Source organism: Corapipo altera, unplaced genomic scaffold (assembly GCF_003945725.1).
Source record: "Corapipo altera isolate COAL_440 unplaced genomic scaffold, ASM394572v1 126, whole genome shotgun sequence".
NCBI lineage: Eukaryota > Metazoa > Chordata > Aves > Passeriformes > Pipridae > Corapipo > Corapipo altera.
This window is the reverse complement of record NW_020884937.1, coordinates 2,808,873-2,830,884: the sequence shown is the minus strand read 5'-3', so window position 1 is coordinate 2,830,884 and position 22,012 is coordinate 2,808,873. Positions and strand designations below refer to the sequence as shown.

General features: G+C 47.8%; 1 protein-coding gene across 1 annotated transcript in view; it reads left to right on the top strand.

Annotated features, from left to right (window-relative positions):
- The window catches only part of OBSCN (obscurin, cytoskeletal calmodulin and titin-interacting RhoGEF), a 183,390-nt gene that overhangs the window by 2,727 nt on the left and 158,651 nt on the right, over positions 1-22,012 (top strand). The window contains exons 2-7 of the mRNA XM_027660600.1: positions 6,303-7,438; positions 13,680-13,949; positions 16,313-16,573; positions 19,092-19,394; positions 20,417-20,683; positions 21,495-21,770. Of these exons, the coding sequence (XP_027516401.1) occupies positions 6,316-7,438; positions 13,680-13,949; positions 16,313-16,573; positions 19,092-19,394; positions 20,417-20,683; positions 21,495-21,770 (2,500 nt within the window). The 5' untranslated portion in view covers positions 6,303-6,315. The remainder of the gene's footprint in view (positions 1-6,302; positions 7,439-13,679; positions 13,950-16,312; positions 16,574-19,091; positions 19,395-20,416; positions 20,684-21,494; positions 21,771-22,012) is intronic.

The following is a 22,012-nucleotide window of genomic DNA, read 5'->3' as shown; positions in this document are numbered from 1 at the left end:
TTGAAAGCTCAGGATCCAGAGATGGGAAGTTCCTTGTGAACGTTGTCCTTTCCATCAGGAAAGGAAGGATTGCAAGGCTTAGAAGTTGATATTGCAGAGAAAATCCTGGAAACATGAGATCTAAAGGCAACAAAAATACCCCAAATCTACATTTTTTGACTTGGGCAAAGAAAGGGTAAAAGAGGATTGAGAAAATGAGCAAACAGGAGCATGGTGGGCATTCATGTGGTATTGAGAGAGCCTCTGTGCTTCTAATCTGTGTTTGGGCTTTGGTGATCTCTTGGATTTAGGTTTATCCTCACTTGGGCTTTACATCCCCAAAGTCTCCTTTATGCAGGTGTGCAACTCGTGGCCACCTTTGCCTCAGGAATGTTTTAGGAGATGGATTGCACGGTGCTTTTTGCTCTTTGCCCAGAGTCAGGGTGGGCAGGATTCCCTTTCTAACCACCAAAGTGAAAGGCTTGGACAGAGAATAACCTGCCACCTCTGTCCTCTCCTGCCAAAGAGCATTGTCACAGGCTGCTGATGGCTTGTGGGGGGCAATATGCCATGGGAGGAGACCTCTGAGTCCTTGGGGGTTGGTGAAGGCTTTCCAGGTTCTGATCAGCATCGATGAAGCAACATGAGACCAACCCATGAGCCAGCAGAGCACAGTGAACCACAGGAGGTCAGGAGATGGAGCCAGGCTGGGAGAGCTGGGGGGGGTTCACCTGGAGAAGAGAAGGCTCCAGGGAGAGTTGAGAGCCCCTTGCAGGGCCTAAAGGGGCTCCAGGAGAGCTGGAGAGGGACTTGGGACGAGGGATGGAGGGACAGGACACAGGGAATGGCTTCCCACTGACAGAGGACAGGGATAGATGGGATATTGGGAAGGAATTTCTGACTGTGAGGGTGGTGAGGCCCTGGCACAGGTTGCCCAGAGAACCTGTGGCTGCCCCTGGATCCCAGGCCAGGTTAGATGGGGCTTGGAGCAACCTGGGCTAGTGGAAGGTGTCCCTGCCCATGGCACGGGGTGGAACGAGATGATCTTTAAGGTCCCTTCCAACCCAACCCATCCTGGGATTCTGTGGCACCACCACCAGGACTTTCCATCTCCTGCTGGCCTCCTGACGAGCTCCACCTCCCAGTACTCCAGGAGGATCTGGAGAAGCCTGTGGCTGTTCCCGCTGCAAGGGACTTCTTTACTTGTCCAGGGAAAGCAGGTGTTGGGCAGAGACTGGAAGTGGAGGGGACAGGAGTGGGCAGGAGGCCTTGGGTGGTTGCATGGCCGAGTTTGGCTCCTGGGCAGTGATTTATTTGCATTATCTGACAGGTCTGTGCACTTCTGCCTCTTTCCCCCCAAACGCAAACCAGTGAAAAATTGAATGAATAACAACATAATTAAAATTACAAGTGCTGCCAGTTTTCCTTTGGCGTGCTCAGAATTACCCCAGATGGGAATGTGATCTCTGCTGCAAATGATTAATCACAGAGGGATTACATGGGGAAATGTGACACTGGCAAATGTCTGAGATTTATTGGAAAGGGCATCTGCATTGACTTGGTTTATTCATGCTTTGTTGTCAGTCCTGTCCCTTCCAAGGGAGCTGACCTGGCACTTGCAGAGAGTTATTATCATTTTTTTTAACTTCAAGAGTTACTGGATTTTTTTAAAAGTTTAAATGAACATATAGATAACCTAAATTCATGTAATTATTTACTAAGTTGATTGACAAGTTACAAAGTTGATTACCAAGTTACGCTGTAGAAATATTAAATCTTGTCCTTTTTGCATGTTAAGTTTGTTCTCTCCTTACTCCTAAATGTAATTATGAGCATAATCCAACGTGATGCATTTTATCCCATTTAAAATTAGATAAAATGTGATTTATCTCATGCAGCCTGTCTGGCCTGTTAGATGTGTTAGATACCTCTTGCAGCCTCATCCTTGCCACAGGTTAGGATTTCATGCCTGTTACTGGATTTCATGCTCTCAGCACCCATAAAACAAGATTTTTATTTTACCCCTTTTTTCAGACAGGGACTGAAGATCCAAGAGTTTGAGTGTTTTTCTCTAATTTATATAAGTAATTCAACAGCAGAGCAAGGAATAAACTTTGTTTTTCTTTCTGACAATGTCAGAAATAAATGTGAAAGGTAGTGATGAACCCTGTTTCCACTGATCCCTGGATTTTCTTCTGGATCCTGGCCATTCATAATGGAGTAAGAAGCTCAGAGTATGAGGGCACATGGTGGAAGCTGGGGGAGGTGCCAGTTACACCGAGGGATGTGGGGTCTTCACCCTGCTCTGGAAGGGCTGTGGACTCCTGCTGATGGAGAAAAGGGAGTTGCAAACACCAGGCGAGTGTTTGGGAGCAACAGGAGAAGGAGACTGGGGCTTGAGGTCGCTGGAAAGAAGTGTCTTGGGTGGATTTGGTGCATGAGTCTGGTTCAGGAGCAAAAGCAACAGGCAGCTGGTGCAGCAGCTTCCCTGTGTTTTGGCTGTTCTTCACTATCAGATGTACCTGGGCTGTGTTTGGGCACTGCTTAGCATGGAAAACAGAGGAGGAGGATGCACAAGAGCTTTAGGAAGTGATCAGCATTCCTGCTGTTGTAAGAGCCAGCCTTTGAGAGCCCTTTCCACGCTTCCACAGAGCAGAGCTCTGCTCCAGGCATGGATGCATCTCCTGGACTCCAGGTGAGGGTAAGAAAGGTGGTTTGAGAGAAGCCACTGTTTGCTGGAAGGTCCCTGGCTGGTTCCCAAGCAGGCACCTCTCATGTCTGTAGCCATCCTGGTGCTCCAGGCACTTTTCCATGTAATGCAGGGCTCAGTTTGGTGGAGAATTGAAGCAAGTTTATTTTTTTTTCTCTTTTTGATGCTGTGGATTTGAATCTGAAATGAGTGCAGGTGACACATCTATCAGAGACAACCAGGGAGCCAGGAAGGATAAGACATGGCAATGTCTCCTGAAGATAAATCCAAGTGCTTTGATGACACAGTGCAGCCTGAAACCCAAATTAACGGCCCTGAAAGTTCAGGACATGAGCTCTGAACCCGTGTTTTCGTTGTTAACTCTTATTTCGTGTAGTGAATGGTGCTGCTGGGCTCTCCAGAGTACAGCTTGAACCTCAACATCCCCTTCTGAACGCTGACATGTTGCTTCCCCAAATTAGCAGAAGACACTGATTGTCAATCATTTGGCTTCAGTGGAAATTTCCACTGACTTCAGTGTACTTTGGCTCCAGTCCCGGGCTCGTATCTGTGCCTTCAAACCATTCATGCAGCTTCTCTGCCCGCAGCTTTGCAGGTGTTTATGGAAAATACGTTTTTAAAGCTCAAGTGAGGGCAGAGGTTGAAGGTTTTAAGAGGGACTAAAGGAGTTCAAACTAGTTCACTGATTTCTAGACCACTTTTAGACCAAGAGAAAACCAGAACCGTGTGTTCGTTGCAATTAGTATTGAAGGTGGCCCATTAACAGAAAGTCAGCTTGTGTTGGCACTAATGACTTCAAGTCAATCATTCTTTACCCTCTTAGTGTTTATTAAAAATGATTTCACCCTATTACTTTTTTTCCCTCCCCTCCCAGATTTAATATTTGAAACCATTTTCTTTAATCTCTAAAGTTTTGTGGTGGAATAATGAAATTTGCTTCATACCAGGAATCAAAAGCAACTGAAATTAGTTTAGAAAAGAACAGTCTCATCCAAAGGGAAAAGTCTTTGACTGCTTCTTGTCATTTCACATGTTCTTTGGAATGAGAGAGACGGGATAGGACAGGACATGGTGTATTTTTCCTGTTAAATATAGAAAGAAGACCGGGTTTGGTGATGCCTTAGGTCTGTGACCCAAATGAAGTTGGAAGTTTGGCTCAACAATAGCATCTTCAATGATAATAATGATCACAGAACATCCTGAGCTGGAAGGGACCCACAAGGATCATTGAATCCAACTCCTGGCCCTGCACAGGGCACCCCAACAATCCCACGCTGTCCCTGAGAGCATTGCACAAAAGCTTCTTGAGCTCTTATAGCAAATACCATTTGGTATTTTTGTGACCACTTTCCCAGTCTTTATTTTTGATGGCAGTACGTGTTTTTCAATCCCCAGCAGCAGAAATGGAATGGAAATTGCAACGTTATTAATTTTCATGCATGACTTGCCATGTACCTCAGCAAGTACATTGTCATTTATATACTGTGAATGTAATTATTTCATAATAACTATCAAGACTATCCCTGTCTTGATATGAAGAAGTAGGAGGGGAGCCAAGAAACAGGGAAAATGAGTGATTTTTCCCAAGGTCATGCAGCAGGTTGATCCAAATCCCTCTCCCTGGTGCCACCAGTGATTTCCACATTAACATTAATACGCTGACAGGAGCTGCAGAAGAATGGAAAAATGGTGATTTCAGAAATGAAAGCAGGATTTTTGGCCTGCTCCTACTGATTTCTGCTGGAGCTGGAAGGGGATTGTGAGAGCACCTGCCATTGGGTGAGAGAGTGGGTGGATGTGTGTCCAGCAGGGAAACCAAACTGCTGGAGGATTAAGAAGGATATTTCTGTCTCAGTGGCTGGTTTTTATTTCCTTTCTGAGTTGAAGCACTCAGAGCCCTTGTCCCTTTGCTTTTTGTGGCACTTTGAAGGTGAAAAAGCACAGATGTGGGAGCAGCACTGTGATCACCCCCGAGTAGGACCATTCCTAAAGCTCAGACAGGAGCTTTTCAGGACAGGGATGTCTGGAATCATGAGGCCAAGGAGATAAAACAGCTTAGAGAGAAATGGTGCATGGAAGTCTTCAGCAACCAGGTCTAGTGGGTGGCATCCCTGCCCATGGCAGGAGGGTTGGAAATAGATGATCTTTTAGGTCCCTTCCAGCTCAAATTATTCCATGATTCTTTGACTCCATAGAGGCTTGGAGCTGGGAAGCTCAGATTCCTTACAGAACACCATCAACAGGTCTAATCCTGCTCCCAGGGAGAGTCAGCTGGTGCAGTTACTGGTGTCAGTGGGGTTGAGAGCAGATCTTAAGCTGTGCTACACTTGCCAAAGTAAATCCTACCCAGTCTGTGCAAAAGGTCCCTTGGAGGGTTAGAGATGGAATGACTCCAGCAGAAGGGAAAGAACATCCAGGAGTGCATGTGAGGAGCAGTGAAGAAGGAAGGAAGGTTTGTGGGGTCTTGGGGGGGTGCCCTGAAGGATGTGGTTGCTGTTGGATTGATCTCCAATAGCACAGGGGTGGGTAAAGTCTGTGGTGAGTGAACATGGCTGTGAAGATCAGCACCACTGATTGCTTTGGGCTTTCCTGGGACACAGTGGCTCCAGAATTGCCATGAGCTTTAGTTTTCAACTTTGCTGAAGCCTCGTCCCCTTGGCTGGTCCATATCATCAAACAGCTGCAGGTCAGTGCATGGGTCCCTCTGAGGACAGCTGAGAGTAAGCAGGTGATGAAACATCTTTCCTGTAATCCCTAAAGCCATGTGGGGCTCTTCTGGAGAAGGCTGGCACTGTCTGGATTGCTCTGCCTGTCCCCTGGGGCAGCTCCTTCACCTGGCTTTGCACTCCTGTGAGCATAATCACAGAATAATAGAATCAGAGATTCTGTTATTAGGTAGGTTTGGATTGGAAGGGACTGTGAAGATCACCTGGTTCCAACCCTCTGCCATGGGCAGGGACACCTTCTACTATCCCAGGTTGCTCCAAGCCCCATTCAACCTGGCCTGGAAACCTTCCAGGGATGGGGCAGCCACAGCTTCTCTGGGCAACCTGTGCTGTGGCTGCTCCATTCCTGGAAGTGTCTAAGGCCGGGTTGGACATGGCTTGGAGCAACCTGGTCTAGTGGAAGGTGTCCCTGCCCATGGCAGGGGGGTTGGAACTCAACCCAAAACGATCTTGAATGTCCCTTCCAACTCAAACTATTCTGTGGCTCTATGATGGAGGAAGTATCTTGATGTTTAGACACATCTCTCAGAATTTAATGCCCATTTGTTTCCCTACAATTACAGAACTTGCCCATATCTTCCACAACATTAGTGCAGGTCACGTCCCCAGTACCAAAACTGAAAGGGACCATCATGTTCCTTCTGTATAAACTGCCCAGAGAGGTCTATTTTGCCTCCCATGGGGAAGTGATCTCCCTTATCCATCAGCAGTTTGTTAACCTCAAATATAAGAAATCTTCAAGGCCAAAAACATTCCAAGGCCTTCTCCCCCATCCTGAGAAGGACACTGAAAACCTGGCTGATCCAGATACCACAGGAGCGTAGCAATTCTTTGCTTGCACCCTCTAATCCGCTCTCTCCTGACACATTTTGTTTCTCCCCCTTTAGGAAGGAAGCCAGGATGGATTACAGCTCCCTCAGCGGAGTCCCCCGGTTCCTGACCAGGCCCAAGGCGTTCATGGTGTCCGTGGGGAAGGATGCCACCCTGAGCTGCCAGATCATCGGAAACCCCATCCCAGTCGTCAGCTGGGAGAAGGATAAACTGCCAGTCCAGTCTGGGGGGAGGTTTAAAACCACGGAGGATGGGGATCTCTATCGGCTCACGATCTATGACCTGAGCCTGGAGGACAGTGGCCAGTACATCTGCCGGGCCAAGAACACCATCGGGGAGGCCTTTGCTGCCGTCAGCATCAAGGTGGGGGAGGAGACCACGGTGACAGAGCAGGCCCCTTACTTCATCCAGAGACCCTCCAACATCAAGGTAACCCTGGGAGAAGATGCCATGTTCAAGTGCAAGGTCCAGGGTAGCCCTCCCCTCTCGGTGAACTGGGAGAAGGATGGGAGGCACCTGCGGAACCAGGCGGACGCCGGGCGCTTCCAGATCGAGTCCGCTGGGGAGTCCAACGCTCTGACCATCCAGTGTGCCCGGCTGGGGGACAGTGGCACCTACACCTGCCGGGCAGAGAACCTCATCGGCTCCGCCAGCGCCTCGGCCGCGCTGGTGGTGGAGACACACGGCTCCTCCAACCCGGGCAGCAGTGCCAACTTCGACTCCAGCTGCGGGAAGACGGCGTCCTTGCTGTCCCACCTGCAGAAGAGGCGGGAGGAGATCAGGAAGATGGACGTCTCCCACGGCACTCTGGACTTGACCTCTGCCCAGTCTTACTCCGAAGGGTTGTCTGGCATCGCCTACGGGCTCTCCCGGGATTACGAGCGGGCGGCGGGGCTCTCCAAGGGGGCTCGGAACGCCACCTTTGGGGCGCTGACGCGCACGTGCAGCGTCACGGAGGGCAAGCACGCCAAGCTGAGCTGCTACGTGACGGGGGAGCCCAAGCCGGTGATCGTGTGGAAGAAGGACAACGAGGTCATTTCGGAGGGGCGGCGGCACGTCATCTACGAGGATGACCAGGAGAACTTCGTGCTGAAGATCCTCTTCTGCAAGCAGGTGGACAACGGGCTGTACACCTGCACGGCCTCCAACCTGGCGGGCCAGACCTACAGCTCCGTGCTCGTCACCGTCAAAGGTGGGTGCTCGTGTTCCTCGTGTGCCTGAGAGGGGATGGCCGGGGCACTTCTGAGCTGGGGCAGGGGCAGGAGCAAAACTACCACCAAACCCTTGGTGTAAGCTTGTCCATCCATCTTTAGATAGCTCCTGTTGGGAGGATTCTCCATATTCTTGCTCTCAGAGGAGTTGGTCAGATGAGAGCAAAGGTGAGCGGGATGAGAACAAAACCCTCCCAATGAAAAGGGGGTTATGCACTGGAGTAGATGAACTGGGCACAGAGTTCCATCACCGGGGAGTTTTTAGGAAGGGTACTAAAGAGGTGCCAACCAGGGATGGATGATGTAGAACTGGGAGGTTGTGGGGCAGCTGGGATGAACTCAAGTCTTCTGAGTAGTACCCACTTGGTATAGTGGGTGGCATCCGTACCCATGGCAGGGGGTTGAAAATAGATGGTCTTTAAGGTCCCTATAAGATCTCTAAATGTCCTGTCAGTCTTGGTTTTGTAGTAATCTAAGAGATCCATTACCATGTTCTGGATCAGTGACTGCTAATGCCCTGTCTGACCCTCCAGGCTTTAATCACATCTGGGTTTGTATTCCCCACAGGGTTTGCCCAGACTGGCACATATGCCTTTTAAACAGTAGTAGAGGAAACTCCTCCCTACAAGCTGAGTGTGTCTGGCTGCCTTGGAGATCCCTTGGGGCACCCACCCCAACTCTAATTACAGTCCATCTCAGTTTTCCTGTACAGTAACCCACCAGCAGCCTTGTTCTTGCCAGGCCTTTAGCCTTTTCCCAGCCTGTGTTCCTGGATAGTCTGTATTCCTTGTTTGCTCCCAGGAAATCCAGCAGGTCCAGGATGCCTCTGTTTGCCATGGTCAGTGGTGATGAACTTGACTTCAGAGGGTCCCTCAGTGCTGGTGGAGGTCAGACCAAGTTCTCAGTGGCAACAAAAATGTGACACAGAGATTTCATAGAATCCTAGAATGGTTTGATTTGGAAGGACTCTCAAAGATCATCCAGTTCCAACCTCCTCTGCAGGGACACCTTCTACTGGACCAGGTTGTTCCAAGCCCCATCCAACCTGGCCCTGGACATTCCAGGAAGCCCTAAATTTTCAAGCTGCTCTCCCATCTGGCAAGGGGACAGCAGGCAGTTTGCAACCCAGGCAGCACCTGTAAATTAACTGCCAGAGGCTAAAGGTTTTGCCACTGGAGTGGTAAAATAGGTTTTAAAAAACAGTCAAACAATTTTTCCCTGGCAGCACAAGATATTAGAAATCCAAATGAGCTGGAATCCGTGTTCTGTGCTCATCTTTAAGGCTCTCAGCTTTTATTTGCTCTCCTGGTTTCCCTTTTCTGGACCTCTCTTTTCACCCTGCCTTTCCTGTCAGTGGCTCAGTGTCCATCAGTGACACCTGATCCGTGGAACTCGCTGGCACTTGTCCCACCCACTGCTGTCCCTTGGAGGTGCTGAGTGGTGTTGGGAAGGGCATTTGTCCTCTTCCATAAAGCTGGGATTACCTCAGAGCTGGAGACTGATCCTGGCCCTCGGGTGGGCCATGGCTTCGAGGGTGGCTCAAGCTCAGTTCCTTGAACAGACAAACATCCCCTGCTCTGCCTGTGCTTATGTCATTATTCTCTGTGGGAATTAAAGGAATTAATTCCCACACCTCCTGTTCCAAAGGAGGTGGGAAAGCATGGGAAGCAGCAGGTCTGGGAGCAAGCACCATGGGAAAAGGTTTATTTATTGATCAATGTCTGTTGTCCAGAGATGCCTGTGAGTCAGAGGGATGAAGTGGAAATGTTTATGGATTGTTTCTTTGTTGCCCTGTGCCATGTTTGGCTTTCTGTCCAGGCCAAGGCTGCCATGGAAAATCTGCACGTATTGGTTATAATTAGGCCCTGATAAATGACTCTCCCTTGTGTCACCAGAAGTGCTTCTCAGCCCTTCCAAGACAGCTCAGAATGATGCAGCAGCAGCAAAGGGAGCTTTTAATTCTGTTGTTTATGTCACTGGTGATGCCATTTTCTCACCTGCCATGGGGTTTAGGGAGGGAGATTATCTTGCCACACAACCTTCCCTTTGCTCAGTCATGTAGAAGAGGCTGAATTCTCCAAGCAACCACCCTTAGAATCACAGAATCTTGGAATAATAGAATTATAGAATATCCTGAGTTGGAGGGGACCCCAGTCCAGCTGTTGGCCCTCTAAGGGACAGCCCCAAGTGCTTTTGGTCTTTCTGCAAGTAACAGCATGTTTAGAGAGCCTGTGACACTGCATGCACAGTGTGTGTCCATAGACACACGTACCAGGAAACACAAACCTTGTGGGTTTAAATGTCCTCTGGCATCTTGGTTCACAGAATTTTAACACAAGAATCTGAGTGAGAATTTTTATGGGTCTTTTAAAGATAATAATAAAAAACCCCAGACTTCCTAGCCCAGCATCATGTCTGTAAGGTGGCTCTTAGTGGTTTCTTGTGGTGTAGGAGTGGGCACAGGTCAAACCTCCAAAATCACAGAATCAGAATGGTTTTTGTTGGAAGGGACCTTAAAGACCACCTTATTCCACCCCCTTGCTGTGGGCAGGGACACATTCCACTAGACCAGGCTCTTCTGTCCAACCTGACCTTGAACACTTCCAGGAATGGGACATCCACAGAAAGCCTCCTACACTCTGTCAGTCTAGACCCTGGAGACCTGAGGACCTACAGGACCCAGGTTCCCAACATGTTTGTGAACACTTTGCTGAACTTGTGCCCTAAAGATCACTGAGCTGAAAGAAAGAGATTTTTCAGTTGTTCCTAAATAAGATTTAGTGAATCAGACTTAAATCTCAAAGGAGGGGCTACAGGGCAGAGTCACCCTCCCAACTAAGGAAAACTAAAACTTGATTAGATTTAGAAATGTGTCCAGAACAGGGATAAAATAACAATCCATACACTGAGCTGTAAAAGAAGTTGGGAAATTCTTCCCAAGATTAAACCTTTAACAAACCAGAGAGTGGGGAGGATGGGAGACACATGAATAAACCAGCTTGAGTTTCCTGAAGGCTTTGGAGGTTTCCCTAGGCTTGTAAAGTTAGTGAGAACAGCATTCATGTCTCCATCCTGGGCCAAGCAATGCTCATCCGAGTCCCTGAATAAAGTAATCAGATACTGTATGGAAAGGTTAAAGGTTGCAAGCCAAACAGGGAGAAACAGGCTGGTGCTGAGGCCACTTCATTCTCCCTCTGATCTGCAGTGATTTTGGGTGACCAACATCGTGAGAGTCACACTGGAGATCTGAAGGAGAATTTCAGCTTGAGAAAAGTGGAGTTAGAAAAGAAACTTGGAAAACACAATAACTAGGAAGACCAAGGGCACAAGAGGATGGAAGCTTGTCTATCCATCTTTAGATAGCTCATGGTGGGAGGATTTTCCATACTCTTACTCTCACTGGGTTGCAGAGGGAAAACTTGCCTCTGGAATAATAAATGGAGCACCTGTGAGGACACCAGCAGTAAGTAAGAGGGAACGTAGGCGAGTGAGAAAGTGAGGTCCAGCAGACAGATGTGCCTTGGGAAGGTTAAGAAAACATTAGCTTCTCTGCAGGCTGCACCTATTCTTAGCAAAATATGTGTTAGCAGGATTTACTTCTTAAAAATAACATCATCTCACTGCCTGTTTGCTTGTTATGGACCAGACAAACAAGCCTATGATGCTCTGGAGAAATATCTCCTCGAGACAAGCGGCCAAATTCATCCCTGAGCTGATTTCTTGCAGTTTCCTGCTAAGTCCACGAGCTGCTCTTGCTCTGTGTTCCCTCAGGGTTTTGCTTTGCTGTGTCTACCTCACATTTTCCCCAGTAGGTAGGTTTTTTGCAGCTTTCTTTTTTAATCTCTTACCTTAACTGCATCTCTCTGACCTGGGCAGGGGGCTGATGAGTTTGGATGCCTACTCTCTAGTGGTGTATGGCTCTTCTGTAGACCCCTGACCAAAATTAACTCCCTCTGTCTTCTCAGGTACATGCTGGATCATGCAAAGAGCATGATGGAGGAGGAGGCTGGTGGGTTTTGGAGCCACTGCAGCAACTCCAAAGCAGAAAAAGGAGTGGGCTGGGTGCATCCCAGGCTTTAATTCAGTTTATCAGCTGCTGCCTCTCTGAAGCTCCATTCAGAGTGAGATAAGACACGTGTGCACATGTCAGCAGGACGAAAGCAAAGTTGTTTTCGGAGGGTATCTGTGACCCTGAGCTGCCAAAGATAGCCTTGTACTGACTTTTCCTGGCTGGGAGAGCAGTGCTGTTACTGCAACACACACATGAAAGGGTCAACCAACCCTTCCGTGTTCGTACATTTAAGAGCTTTTTCCTAGAATAGCTTTTTTTTTTTTCTCTTCACCTTAGGTACTGCTTAGTGCCTGTAAAGGGAGAGGGGTTAATGATATGCCCAGTTGCTCCCAGGATGGGAGTGCACTTGTGTTCTCCTCAGGTGCAGCTCGGATTTCTTTCTGGCCCCTGCGCATTCCGTGTGTTCCCAGTGCCAGCTCCAGTCTCCCTCCCATCTCACACAGCAACGTTGCATCCAGCTCCCAGAGCCTGGCATGATCCTTCTGATCAAAGCTTTCCTGCTCTCATAGAATCCCAGAACGGTTTGGGTTGGAAGGGGCCTCAAAGCCCATCTCATTCCAATCTCCTTCCACTAGCCCACGTTGCTCCAAGGCCTCTCCAACCTGGCCTTGGACAATTCCAGGGATGTGGCATCCACAGTTTCTCTGGGCAACCTGTGCCTGTGTCTTACCACCCTCACAGACAAGAATTCCTTCCTAATATCCCGCTCAACCCTGTCAGTGTGAAGCCATTTCCCCTTGTCCCATCACTCCAGGCTCTTGTCCAAAGTCCCTCTCCAGCTCTCTTGTATCCTCTTAAGGCACTGGAAGGATCCTCTTGCTTGTCCTGTTTCATCCCCCCTGAATGGGAGCATGGGGTGTTTCCAGAGGGTGATACATGGGATTGCAGGGCAGGAGTCTGAGTTTCCTGTTGTGTAAAGGAAAAAGGACAATTGCCATGTGGAGTATGGGAAGGGTAGGTCTGTGGAACCACAGCTGAAGGCTTTTCTAGGCAAGACTTTGACTTGCCTTAAATTGAGGTGCATTAAGGCAAAACATATATTTTATTTATTTTTTTTTAAGTGACCAGGTTGACATGGTGAGTGCCCTGTGTGGCTTCCCAGTCTGGTTTTAATCTCAGGGTAACAACCAAGGTAGTAGATAGCATTTCTCCCTCCAGGTGTCCTGTCAACCCCCTCGGAGTCTGATATCTTATTTGAATTGAAAGAGGGGAGGTGTGTATCAGATATTAGGAAGAAATTCTCTGCTGTGAGTGCAGTGAGGCAGAATGGAGTCACAAATAACAGCTGGGAGCTGGCATGGTGGTTATCAGAAGGTGAGGGTACATATCAAGACATGATCTCTCATGAAGGATGAGTGGTGATGTATCAGCACTGGCTAATCCAAGTCTGTGACCTGACTGTGGCACCAGTCCCGTGGCTGTGACCACCAGCTGTCCAACTCCCCTTTCTCCACTTTTGGTCTGGGGTATAAGGATGATGTCACTGCTCAGCTGTCACTGGAATTAGACATGGTTCAGTTCATAAAATGACTTCCCTCCCTGTCATGCAGCTGTTCTGTGTGTTTGATCCATACTCTGGTTTCTCCCTAAGCCAGAGCTCTGCAGCCCCACCGCTGGAGGGAGGCAGAGGCACTTGGGAGGCTTGGGCTCATTCTTTAATTCTTTGTCTTTCATCATTGACAAAAGCTGATACAGGGTCTTTGGTGCTGGTGAGGAGCACAGAAAACTCCTCCCTCAGTTACTTCTGTGCTTTTCCCACATCAATCCCATGTTCAGCCACCTCCCATCCATCTGTGCCCTTTCCAATCACTCTGCTGAGCTCACTGCTGCTGCAAGACCCCTAAAACATTGGTTCTTGCACCAGCTGAGCAGCTCAGCTGCTCACACTCACCCAGAATTGCTGCCCTGAGCTCTCTCCCATGACCAGATTGTTTGTTATTGACCCAGCTTTTGCAGGACCACTTGGAAGGGCTCTCACTCCATCCTGGCCTTGGACACTTCCAGGGATACAAGGGTAGCAACAACTTCTCTGGCCAACCTCTGCCAGGGCCTCTCCACCCTCACAATGAAGAATTGCTTCCTAAAATCCCATCCAAACCCGCTCTTTTCACAAACTCTTGTTCCTCCCTTTCTGTTTTCTCCCTCTGAAGAACCCGCCATACCCTTCAAGGAAAAACTGAAGGACCTCGAGGTGAGGGAGAAGGAATCTGCCACCTTCCAGTGCGAGGTGCCCGTTCCTGGGACAGAGACCTCCTGGTTCAAGGAGGAGACCAAGCTGAGGCAGAGCAAGAAGTACAACATCGAGGAGGAGGGCACGTACCGCCGGCTCACCGTGCAGAACGTCACCGCCGACGATGACGCCGTTTACATCTGTGAGATGAAAGAAGGGAGCAGGACCATTGCAGAGCTGTCTGTCCAAGGTAAGGAGGGCTCTCAGTGTTGTAGATTGGGCAAATCTTGCCTGTCATAGTGTGAGATTCGTGCATGACACTCCAGACTCGACTTTGTGAGTGGCATTTACCACATCCATGTGTGCAGCGAACAAGAGCGGAGTCCCTTAGGGTGTGAGAGGAATCATAGATTATCCTGGGTTGGAAGGGACCCACAAGGATCACCAAGTTGTGTTCCTGGCCCTGCACAGGACACCCCAACAATCCCACCCTGTCCCTGAGAGAGTTGTCCAAACCCTCCTGGAGCTCTGGCAGCCTTGGTGCTGTGCCCACTGCCCTTGGGAGCCTGTTGAGTGCCCAACCACCCTCTGGGGGAAGAATATTTTCCTAATATCCAACCCAAACTTCCCCAACACAACTTCATGCTATTAAATGAAAAGGAATGTTTGGTCATTGGGTCCCTGGAGCTCCTGCCAAGGTATATCTGGGACACAGGGTCAGAGAGCAGGGACAGACTGAGTTTCTGCACAGGATATGTCACTCAGGGGGATCTCTGTTGAAAGGGCCTTCTGAGGTGTCCTGAGCTGTAGCACAGCACTGCAGACTTTCCTCAATGGGACCACAAGCACCAGATGGGTTCCCTGCCACTGTCACACATGTCTTGTGTGGTGTCCTGTGAACATCTGGGTGAATCTTGTCTGAGAGTGCTGCTGACCACCCTGGGAAGAGGGTTTAGCAGCTGTGGTTTGTGGTCTGATGTGTACTGCAGGCTGCAGTCAGCAGCAGGGTGATTTAGATTGGAAACCAGATCCACACTCCAGATCCCTGGCAGCTGGAGTTGTTCTCCGGAGCTTAGAAAGGTGATAAGAAAAGGACAAAATGTGGATATCCAGGTTTAAGTCTCCCGAGTCTGGTGGTGGTTTCAGACTGAAGTGGAAGTAGGTGTAGAGTTGGGATGGTGTAGGTGTAGATTTGGGATGGTGTAGGTGTGTCACATTGAGTAGACAGAGACAGCAGAGTTGCAGGCGTTGGAGAGCTGTCATAGCTATGGGATTACTCTTGTCCTCACTCACTGGAAGCCTGACCTTACTCCCAGTAAAGCCGGAGGGATTTCTTCTGTACACAAATTGCTGCAAGACAAGCTGGGTGATGTACACCCTTGTGCAAATTCCTTTTTGCATCATCAGCAAAAGGCTGAGAGTGCCCACAGGTGGATACAGGAGGAAGAATTTAGTCTGGAGATGTGGGATAGTTCAGACAGGCACTAATTGTTGCACCTTCCATTAGGTCTAAACCAGCCAAGCTCTGTTGGTGCATTTGGCCCCAGTGGGACAGCTGGTATTTCTTTACTTGTTTGTGCTGTAATGGTATGTTCCATTAAAGAGAGAGTGACTGAGCCAGGTGGAGCTCTCTGGAGAGAAAGGAGGCAAAGCCTTCCTGGGGGAGCCTTGTGCCTGCCCTGAGAGGAGAAGCTTGAAGAGAGAAAGATGGGTTTGGGAGGATGTGAGAGCACATGGCTGAATGTAAAGGGCTGCAGGGGATGGGGACACTGCTGAGGGCAGTGGGGCCAAGGAGGAGGATGAGCAGAGAATGATGAAACCTGTGCCTGACCTGTTGCTTCATGAGGGAGTTCAGCACTGCTTCTCATTAAACAGCTCTGGGTGAGGGCTCTTTCACCTTGCAAAGACTAGTCTGGAGCTGGAGCCTGTCTCCATCTGTCAGCTGGGGTTGGTTCCTGAGGCTTTGTCCAATCTTTCCTGTGAATAGTCACATCTTGTAACTCTGAGGTTATTCTATTATGTGGTAATAATCACAGTCATTTGGAAAGGACACAAATAAGTGCAGTTCATTCCACATGAATTTCTGGGTTGATTCTTAGAACAACTCTGAGGGTTTTTGTGTATTTCCTGTGAATTCAGGTGACTGATGCATTTGTCATCTTGGTTATGTAACTTACTGGTAACTTTGAAGGAGGTAAAATCCCAGAGATAGACAAGAGACCTATCTGGCTTAAGATTGACCTACTTTAGCAAAGTTTTAATTTGAATTCCCAGCATATCTGGGCATTGAAAGCTGTATCATTGTCAAATCTGCTCTTGGCAAGGCCACGTATACCTTGTGTTTACCCACAGCAGACTCTGTGTGGTAGATGAGAACCATGAGTGACTGCAGTCAAACAGGATTGTTTTTCTCTCTTTGAAGGCCAAAAGGAGCCCTTGGGGTTATCTGTTCTGCACCCTCAGAGCCTGGGAATTCATTTAGGGATATCTGCATAGCATCTATAATATTTTGATTAGGTGTGGACTCTCCCTGTCACAGTCGGGGCGGGCCAGCGTTGCCAAAATCTTTAATACCTGCTGTTTGCTGACCAGGATTACTTTCTCATTTTGAAGGGAACATAATTAAAAAGCTTCCACGGAAGACTGCAGTGTTCATCCATGACACAGCCACCTTCTGCGTGGAGCTGGACAACGACTGCCAGAACGTCCGGTGGCTCAAGAACAAGGAAGAGGTGAAGCCCAGCGACCGCATCTCCATCACACGCTCTGGCAAACAGCACACCATGACCATCCGAGAGTGCAAGGTGGAAGATGCTGGGGAGATTGCCTTCCTGGCTGATGAAAGCAGGACTTCCACCCAGTTCACTGTGACCAGTAAGATTCCCGTTTATTTTGGCCTCGGTGTTGTGCCTCCCCCAGCGAGCTGGTGCTCCCGTGTTGTTTTGGGAGCCACCGTGGTGATTTGGTTGTCCAAAGACAACAGAAGGTCTGATGTCTGCCCACAAAAAGCCAACAGCCTGAAACATGAGTGTTATGAGATGTTCTGGAGGGATGAAAACACAGAGAGAAGAGTCAGAGAACCACAGAATGGTTTGGGTTGGAAGGGACCTTAAGGATCAGGGAGTTCCAACCCTCAGCTGCAGGCCAGGACACCTTCCACTAGACCAGGTTTCTCAGGGCCCCATCCAACCTGGCCTTGAACATTTCCAGGGGTGGGGAACTCACAGCTACTCTGAGTAAGAGCAGCCCTGGGAAAGGGCACGGCACAAACCTGTATCTTAGTTGACAGCAGTAGCAGTAGGTGCAATGTGGTTGAGATTGGGCCTGAAATGAGATTTTGGTGAAGTTGTCTAATTTTGTTTAGCCTTATTTTGATGGCACTGCATTTCCCAGGCAAAACCTGCTTCATTTAAGACAAAACTGCACGTGGCTTCTTGCTCTGCTGCAGTTCCAGTATGTATGTGAACAAATAATCCATTCTAGTAAAAATTTGGGGAGAATGATGCTTTTTTTTCTCCCCACTGCCACTGACTGCAACCAGTCAGTGACAAAACAGAATCTTTTATTTAGAGATTAATAACTGCTGTGTTATCTAAACGTGGCTGGGACATTCTGATGCCAATGAACCAAAATGAGAAAAAAATTCCTAAGTGTCACATTTGGCTTCGTGACAGTTTCTAAGGTGTTTGGAAAGCTGTGACATCCAACCAATTCAATGGGAACAACAAAGTTCTGTTTGATTTCAGACACTACTGTTTCAGTTACAGAGAAAGTGTTGCTTGATGGAATAGAAAAAAGGTAAGAAACTGCCTTCCTACAAACAGGTACCGCTGAGGAAAATATTACACGACCATTTCTGATGGTAAAGTCAAGAGATCTCATTCCAGGGCTTAATACTCAGCTTAATGTTACCCTAGCGGGACCTTTGACATCTAGCTGTGACCAGAGTTACTGACAGGCTGGTAACTGTGCACCCCAAAACACTTCTGTGTCTATTTATGTAACATCTCTGACCATCTGCTTGGAGAATCCTGTGTACTGTGCTCGTGTCTTCTTCAAATTAGCTGGAGAAAACCGGTGTTGGCTGTTCAAACAGCACTTATAACACACAGGTAATGTTTGTATATCATTTGCTCAGTGTCCTGTGTTGCTACTATGCCCATTTTAAAGATGGTTAAGCTGAGGCAGGAAGAAGATCAGTTGTCCCACAGCTCAGATTTTAGTTTAGGCTCATCCTACAGGCTCCCTCCACAGCCATGAATAACTGAGGATGTGCAGTGTGGGATTGTTTCACCCATCTCCCACACCTTCTTTGAGCTGGGATGAGTTGCTCCCGAGAGTGCTGTTCTCCATGGGATTACTGCTGGAGTCTGGTTGGCTGACTTAACCCAGACACCTTTCAAATAGCCAAAATTAAATGAAATTAATCGTTTGCCACGTCAGTAGAGGTGTAACTAGAGCGTATCAGATAATTCCCAGTTTCTTGATGACATCAGTGGCAGCACGTAGTGAATAACCCTGATGGGACTTGAGTCTTCTCCAAAGGATTCAAGAGGAATGAGAAGGGTGAACATAAATATTCACTATGCAAATACCTGCAGGGAGAAGTTTGTGGCCTCAGGTACCATAAAATAATCACATCTCTGCAATTATAGGGTCTCAGAGTGGGGACATTGTCTTTATGTCATTTCCTTTTGAAGTTAATTCTCAAAGTCTGGTTCTGCATAAATCAGTAAAACAGAGATCCCCAATGATACTACCAATTAGCTGTAATTAACACAAAGTTACAACAGATCTTCTGAGTGGGGATAACATAAAATACAGAAGCAAGACAGAGAACAAACACCCACAAGGAAGAGGCTGCAGAGAACATCCAAGCCTGTGTAACAGGCACCTGAAATGTCCATAATTCCAAAAGGTTTGAACAGCCTTTGGTGGTGGTTTTACCCACCTTCTGAGCAAAAATGAAGAGCTGAGTGTTAGTCTGCTTTGCTCAGGAGCTGTGTAGGAAGCAGGATGGGTCTGCATCTAGCACTGAAGATTTAAGTCTACAAAATGTTTGTTGAAGATTGTCTGTGTTGACAATTTTCATACTGTGTAGAAACCACACGTTTCCATGGAGGTGAGAATGTTGTACATTAAAGGTTGGACTTGACGATTTCAGAGGTCTCTTCCAACCATAATGATTCTATGCTTTATGTGTAATGCACCCCAAAAGCATCTTCTATCCCTTCCCTCGCTTTTCCATCTCACATCAACGTTTTAGGGAGGTTTATTAAGTAAGAGTAACTTTTAGTCCAGCGTGAGCTCTCTGGGCGGTGCATAGCGGCTTTTCCACTCCGACGTAAACTCCTTCCTCTAATTTTATTTATTTATTTTTTTCCTTGTGCAGCGCCCAAAAAACCTCCCACCCAACCCCCAGCCGACCCTGTGGTGAAAAATAAAACAGAAACCTCAGTGACTCTGGCATGGTCCCCTCCCAAGATGGACCGGCCCATTCCAGTCGACGGATACATCGTGGAACGCAAGAAACTCACTGGCTTCACCTGGGTGAGGTGCCACGAGTCCCACGTCCCTGCCCCAGAGCTCACCGTGAGCAACCTGGCAGAAGAGGCTGATTATCAGTTCAGAGTGTCTGCAGTCAACACCTATGGACAGAGCCCCTACCTGGAATTCCCCGGGAGCGTCCACCTTGGTGAGCATGAAACCCAGTCTGGGGCGATCGGACGCGTGGGTGCTTTGAAAATGTCTCCCATGACTTTGAGGATGGAGCAATGGCACAGAAAAACCTTTTTTCCCCCCTTCACTGCTTGTTCTCCCAATTCATGTCAACCCCTGACTGCCACCAAAGTTGGGTGGAGGTTGGGTTTCCGTGGTAGAGCTGTGAGTGTGCTTATATCCCAATATCTCACGTCCAGCTGTGTGAGAGGCGGAGCTCTCTGCAATGAACCCTAAACCTATTAAATCTTCTTCTAGGCTTGGTCTAAAAGTAAAACTTCAGGTGGACTTACAATATAATTTTCAATATATGCGTGAGATCTCCATCTTGCACCTAGAGAATATTTATGGGTGATGACACCGTGATGAAGACCAAGTTCTAACCATTCTCTCTTTAATCTTAGAGTTACTGGGAGAAATATTGAGGGTTTCCTTTATTTCTAGGGTGCCAGTGTGTTTCTTCCTTTGATTCACTGCACTAGACAAGATTTGGAAGACCTTGATCATACTCTTTCTTGTTATTGTGTCATCTTTTCCCTCCCTTGCTGTCTGAAAATGCCTAGAACTGTAGATATTCCTAGAATGTAGATATTCCTAAAATATCTACAAGTGACTAGTAGGAATATCTAGGAGTGATTCCTTAGGATCCTTCTGAAATCTAAGAATTGTACCGGTTATTAAATTAATAACACCCTTATAGGGAAACCTGGGTGTTTCAGGCTTATGCCTTTATATATCTTAGGGGATAAAAAACCCCAGCAAAATATGCCTTTTCTTCCCCCGGAAAAAACAGGATTTACCCTCATCCAGAGGTCAAGAACTTGAAGCCGTAGGAAACAAATCCTACAGACTGAGCACTAATTGCCTTCTGTATAAGACTGCATGATTTTATTCTCTTGTCTTTTTTACCCTGAAAACTTTGTTCTTAGGATGAACTGTCCTCCAGCAGGACTGTCTTGTGTCTTGTTCTCAGAGATGTGTGGTGTTGTTCGTCCCTAGAACCAGTGTTGGCTGTGAAAAGCCCCCTGACAACAGCTGAGGCTGTACCTGGAGGGGATGCCCTGTTTACTGTCGACCTCACCAAGACATGTTCCGGCACCTGGTACCTCAATGGTAAAGTCTTACAGGAAAGTGAGACCTGCATCATCAAGAGAACCCAAACCACTCACACCCTCATCATAAAGAACGTCACCAAGAAGGATGATGGAGCAGAAGTGAAATTTGTTGCCAGTGATGTTGAGACCAGCACCAAGATGAGAGTGAAAGGTATTTATTTTCCTTTGTTCTTCCAGGCATGGGGCTGTTGCTGTGACCTGATGATTAGAACTGGGGCTGGAGGCTTTCACTGATGCCTGGGCTGTGGGAAATACCTGAAATTGCATCATGTGAACTAATGTGGGTTCTGGGAATGACATCACCATCCTAATTCAGAGTTCAGAGTGAGTCTATCTAGCCAGCTGGTGGTATCAGGACTAGACTGCTCACAAATTTCTGTCGTTCACAACCATCAGTCAGTGGATTCTGTCACCAAATCTACCACTGACTTACCCTAAAGTGGAAATTTCAGCTCCAGGTTCACCTGGGCTTTCTGACTATTAACCTTTCAAAAGCAAAGGAGCATTGATTACTAACAAAGCTTTTTCTTGGAGGTCTTTTAGTTCACTGTCTATGGGATGCACAACTTAGTATTGTGTAAATCATTTAAGAACCAGGGTTGGGTGCTTCCTTTTATGAAATGACAGTAACATCTGTATCTACCCACATTGCCTGGCAAAACATGATGAATAGACATTGATTCTGGAAGGATGTGTTTGGCTTTGGGTGAAAAATCTCTGCAGAAGCTTGTTGGGAGTATTATTAATCAGTAGAAAAACGTGGTTTGGGTTTTTATTTCTTACTGGTTCAGTTAATAAAAACACATCAAGTCCTCTGAACTGGAAAAAAATGCTCAGCATTGACATGAGTGGGAGGGCAGGAACAGGATTTAATACTTTTAGAGATCTCACAGTCTAAGGAAACTCATAGCAGGGACAAATTGCCTCAATATAAGCTGAAATAACAACTTTTACCCTGGCAGGTGCTGCAGTGAGATTTACCAACAAGAGCAAAGAGGTAGAAAAGGTCTCTGCTCGGCTGAGGGAGGAAGCCAAACTCCAGGCTGAGCTTTCAGACGCAGAGGCCACAGTGAAATGGTTGAAAGATGGGAAGGAGCTCAAGGCCAGTGAAAAATATGAGCTTCAAACCGTGGGGAAGAGGCACATCCTGAAAATCCGCAGCACTTGTGAAGAGGATGCCGGAGTTTATGAGTGCACCTGTGAAGGGGATAAAATGCCCTTTCAGCTTTCAGTGAAAGGTATGTGACTGTCTGGGCTGCTTAATGGCCTGTCCCTGCCCTAAACTAATGCAGTTATCAAGGGATGCAAAGAAAAAGCTCCAGAGGGAGTTGTGGGAATTCCCCATCCACATCCAACCTGGGCAGTGTCCGTGGTTCCAGAGCAGGATTACTGGGGATTGAACACAAGATACAGCACTGGTTTAGTGCTGAGAGCTGTGTTTTCACTCCAACTGGCATCTCGATATTCCATGGGAACTTGG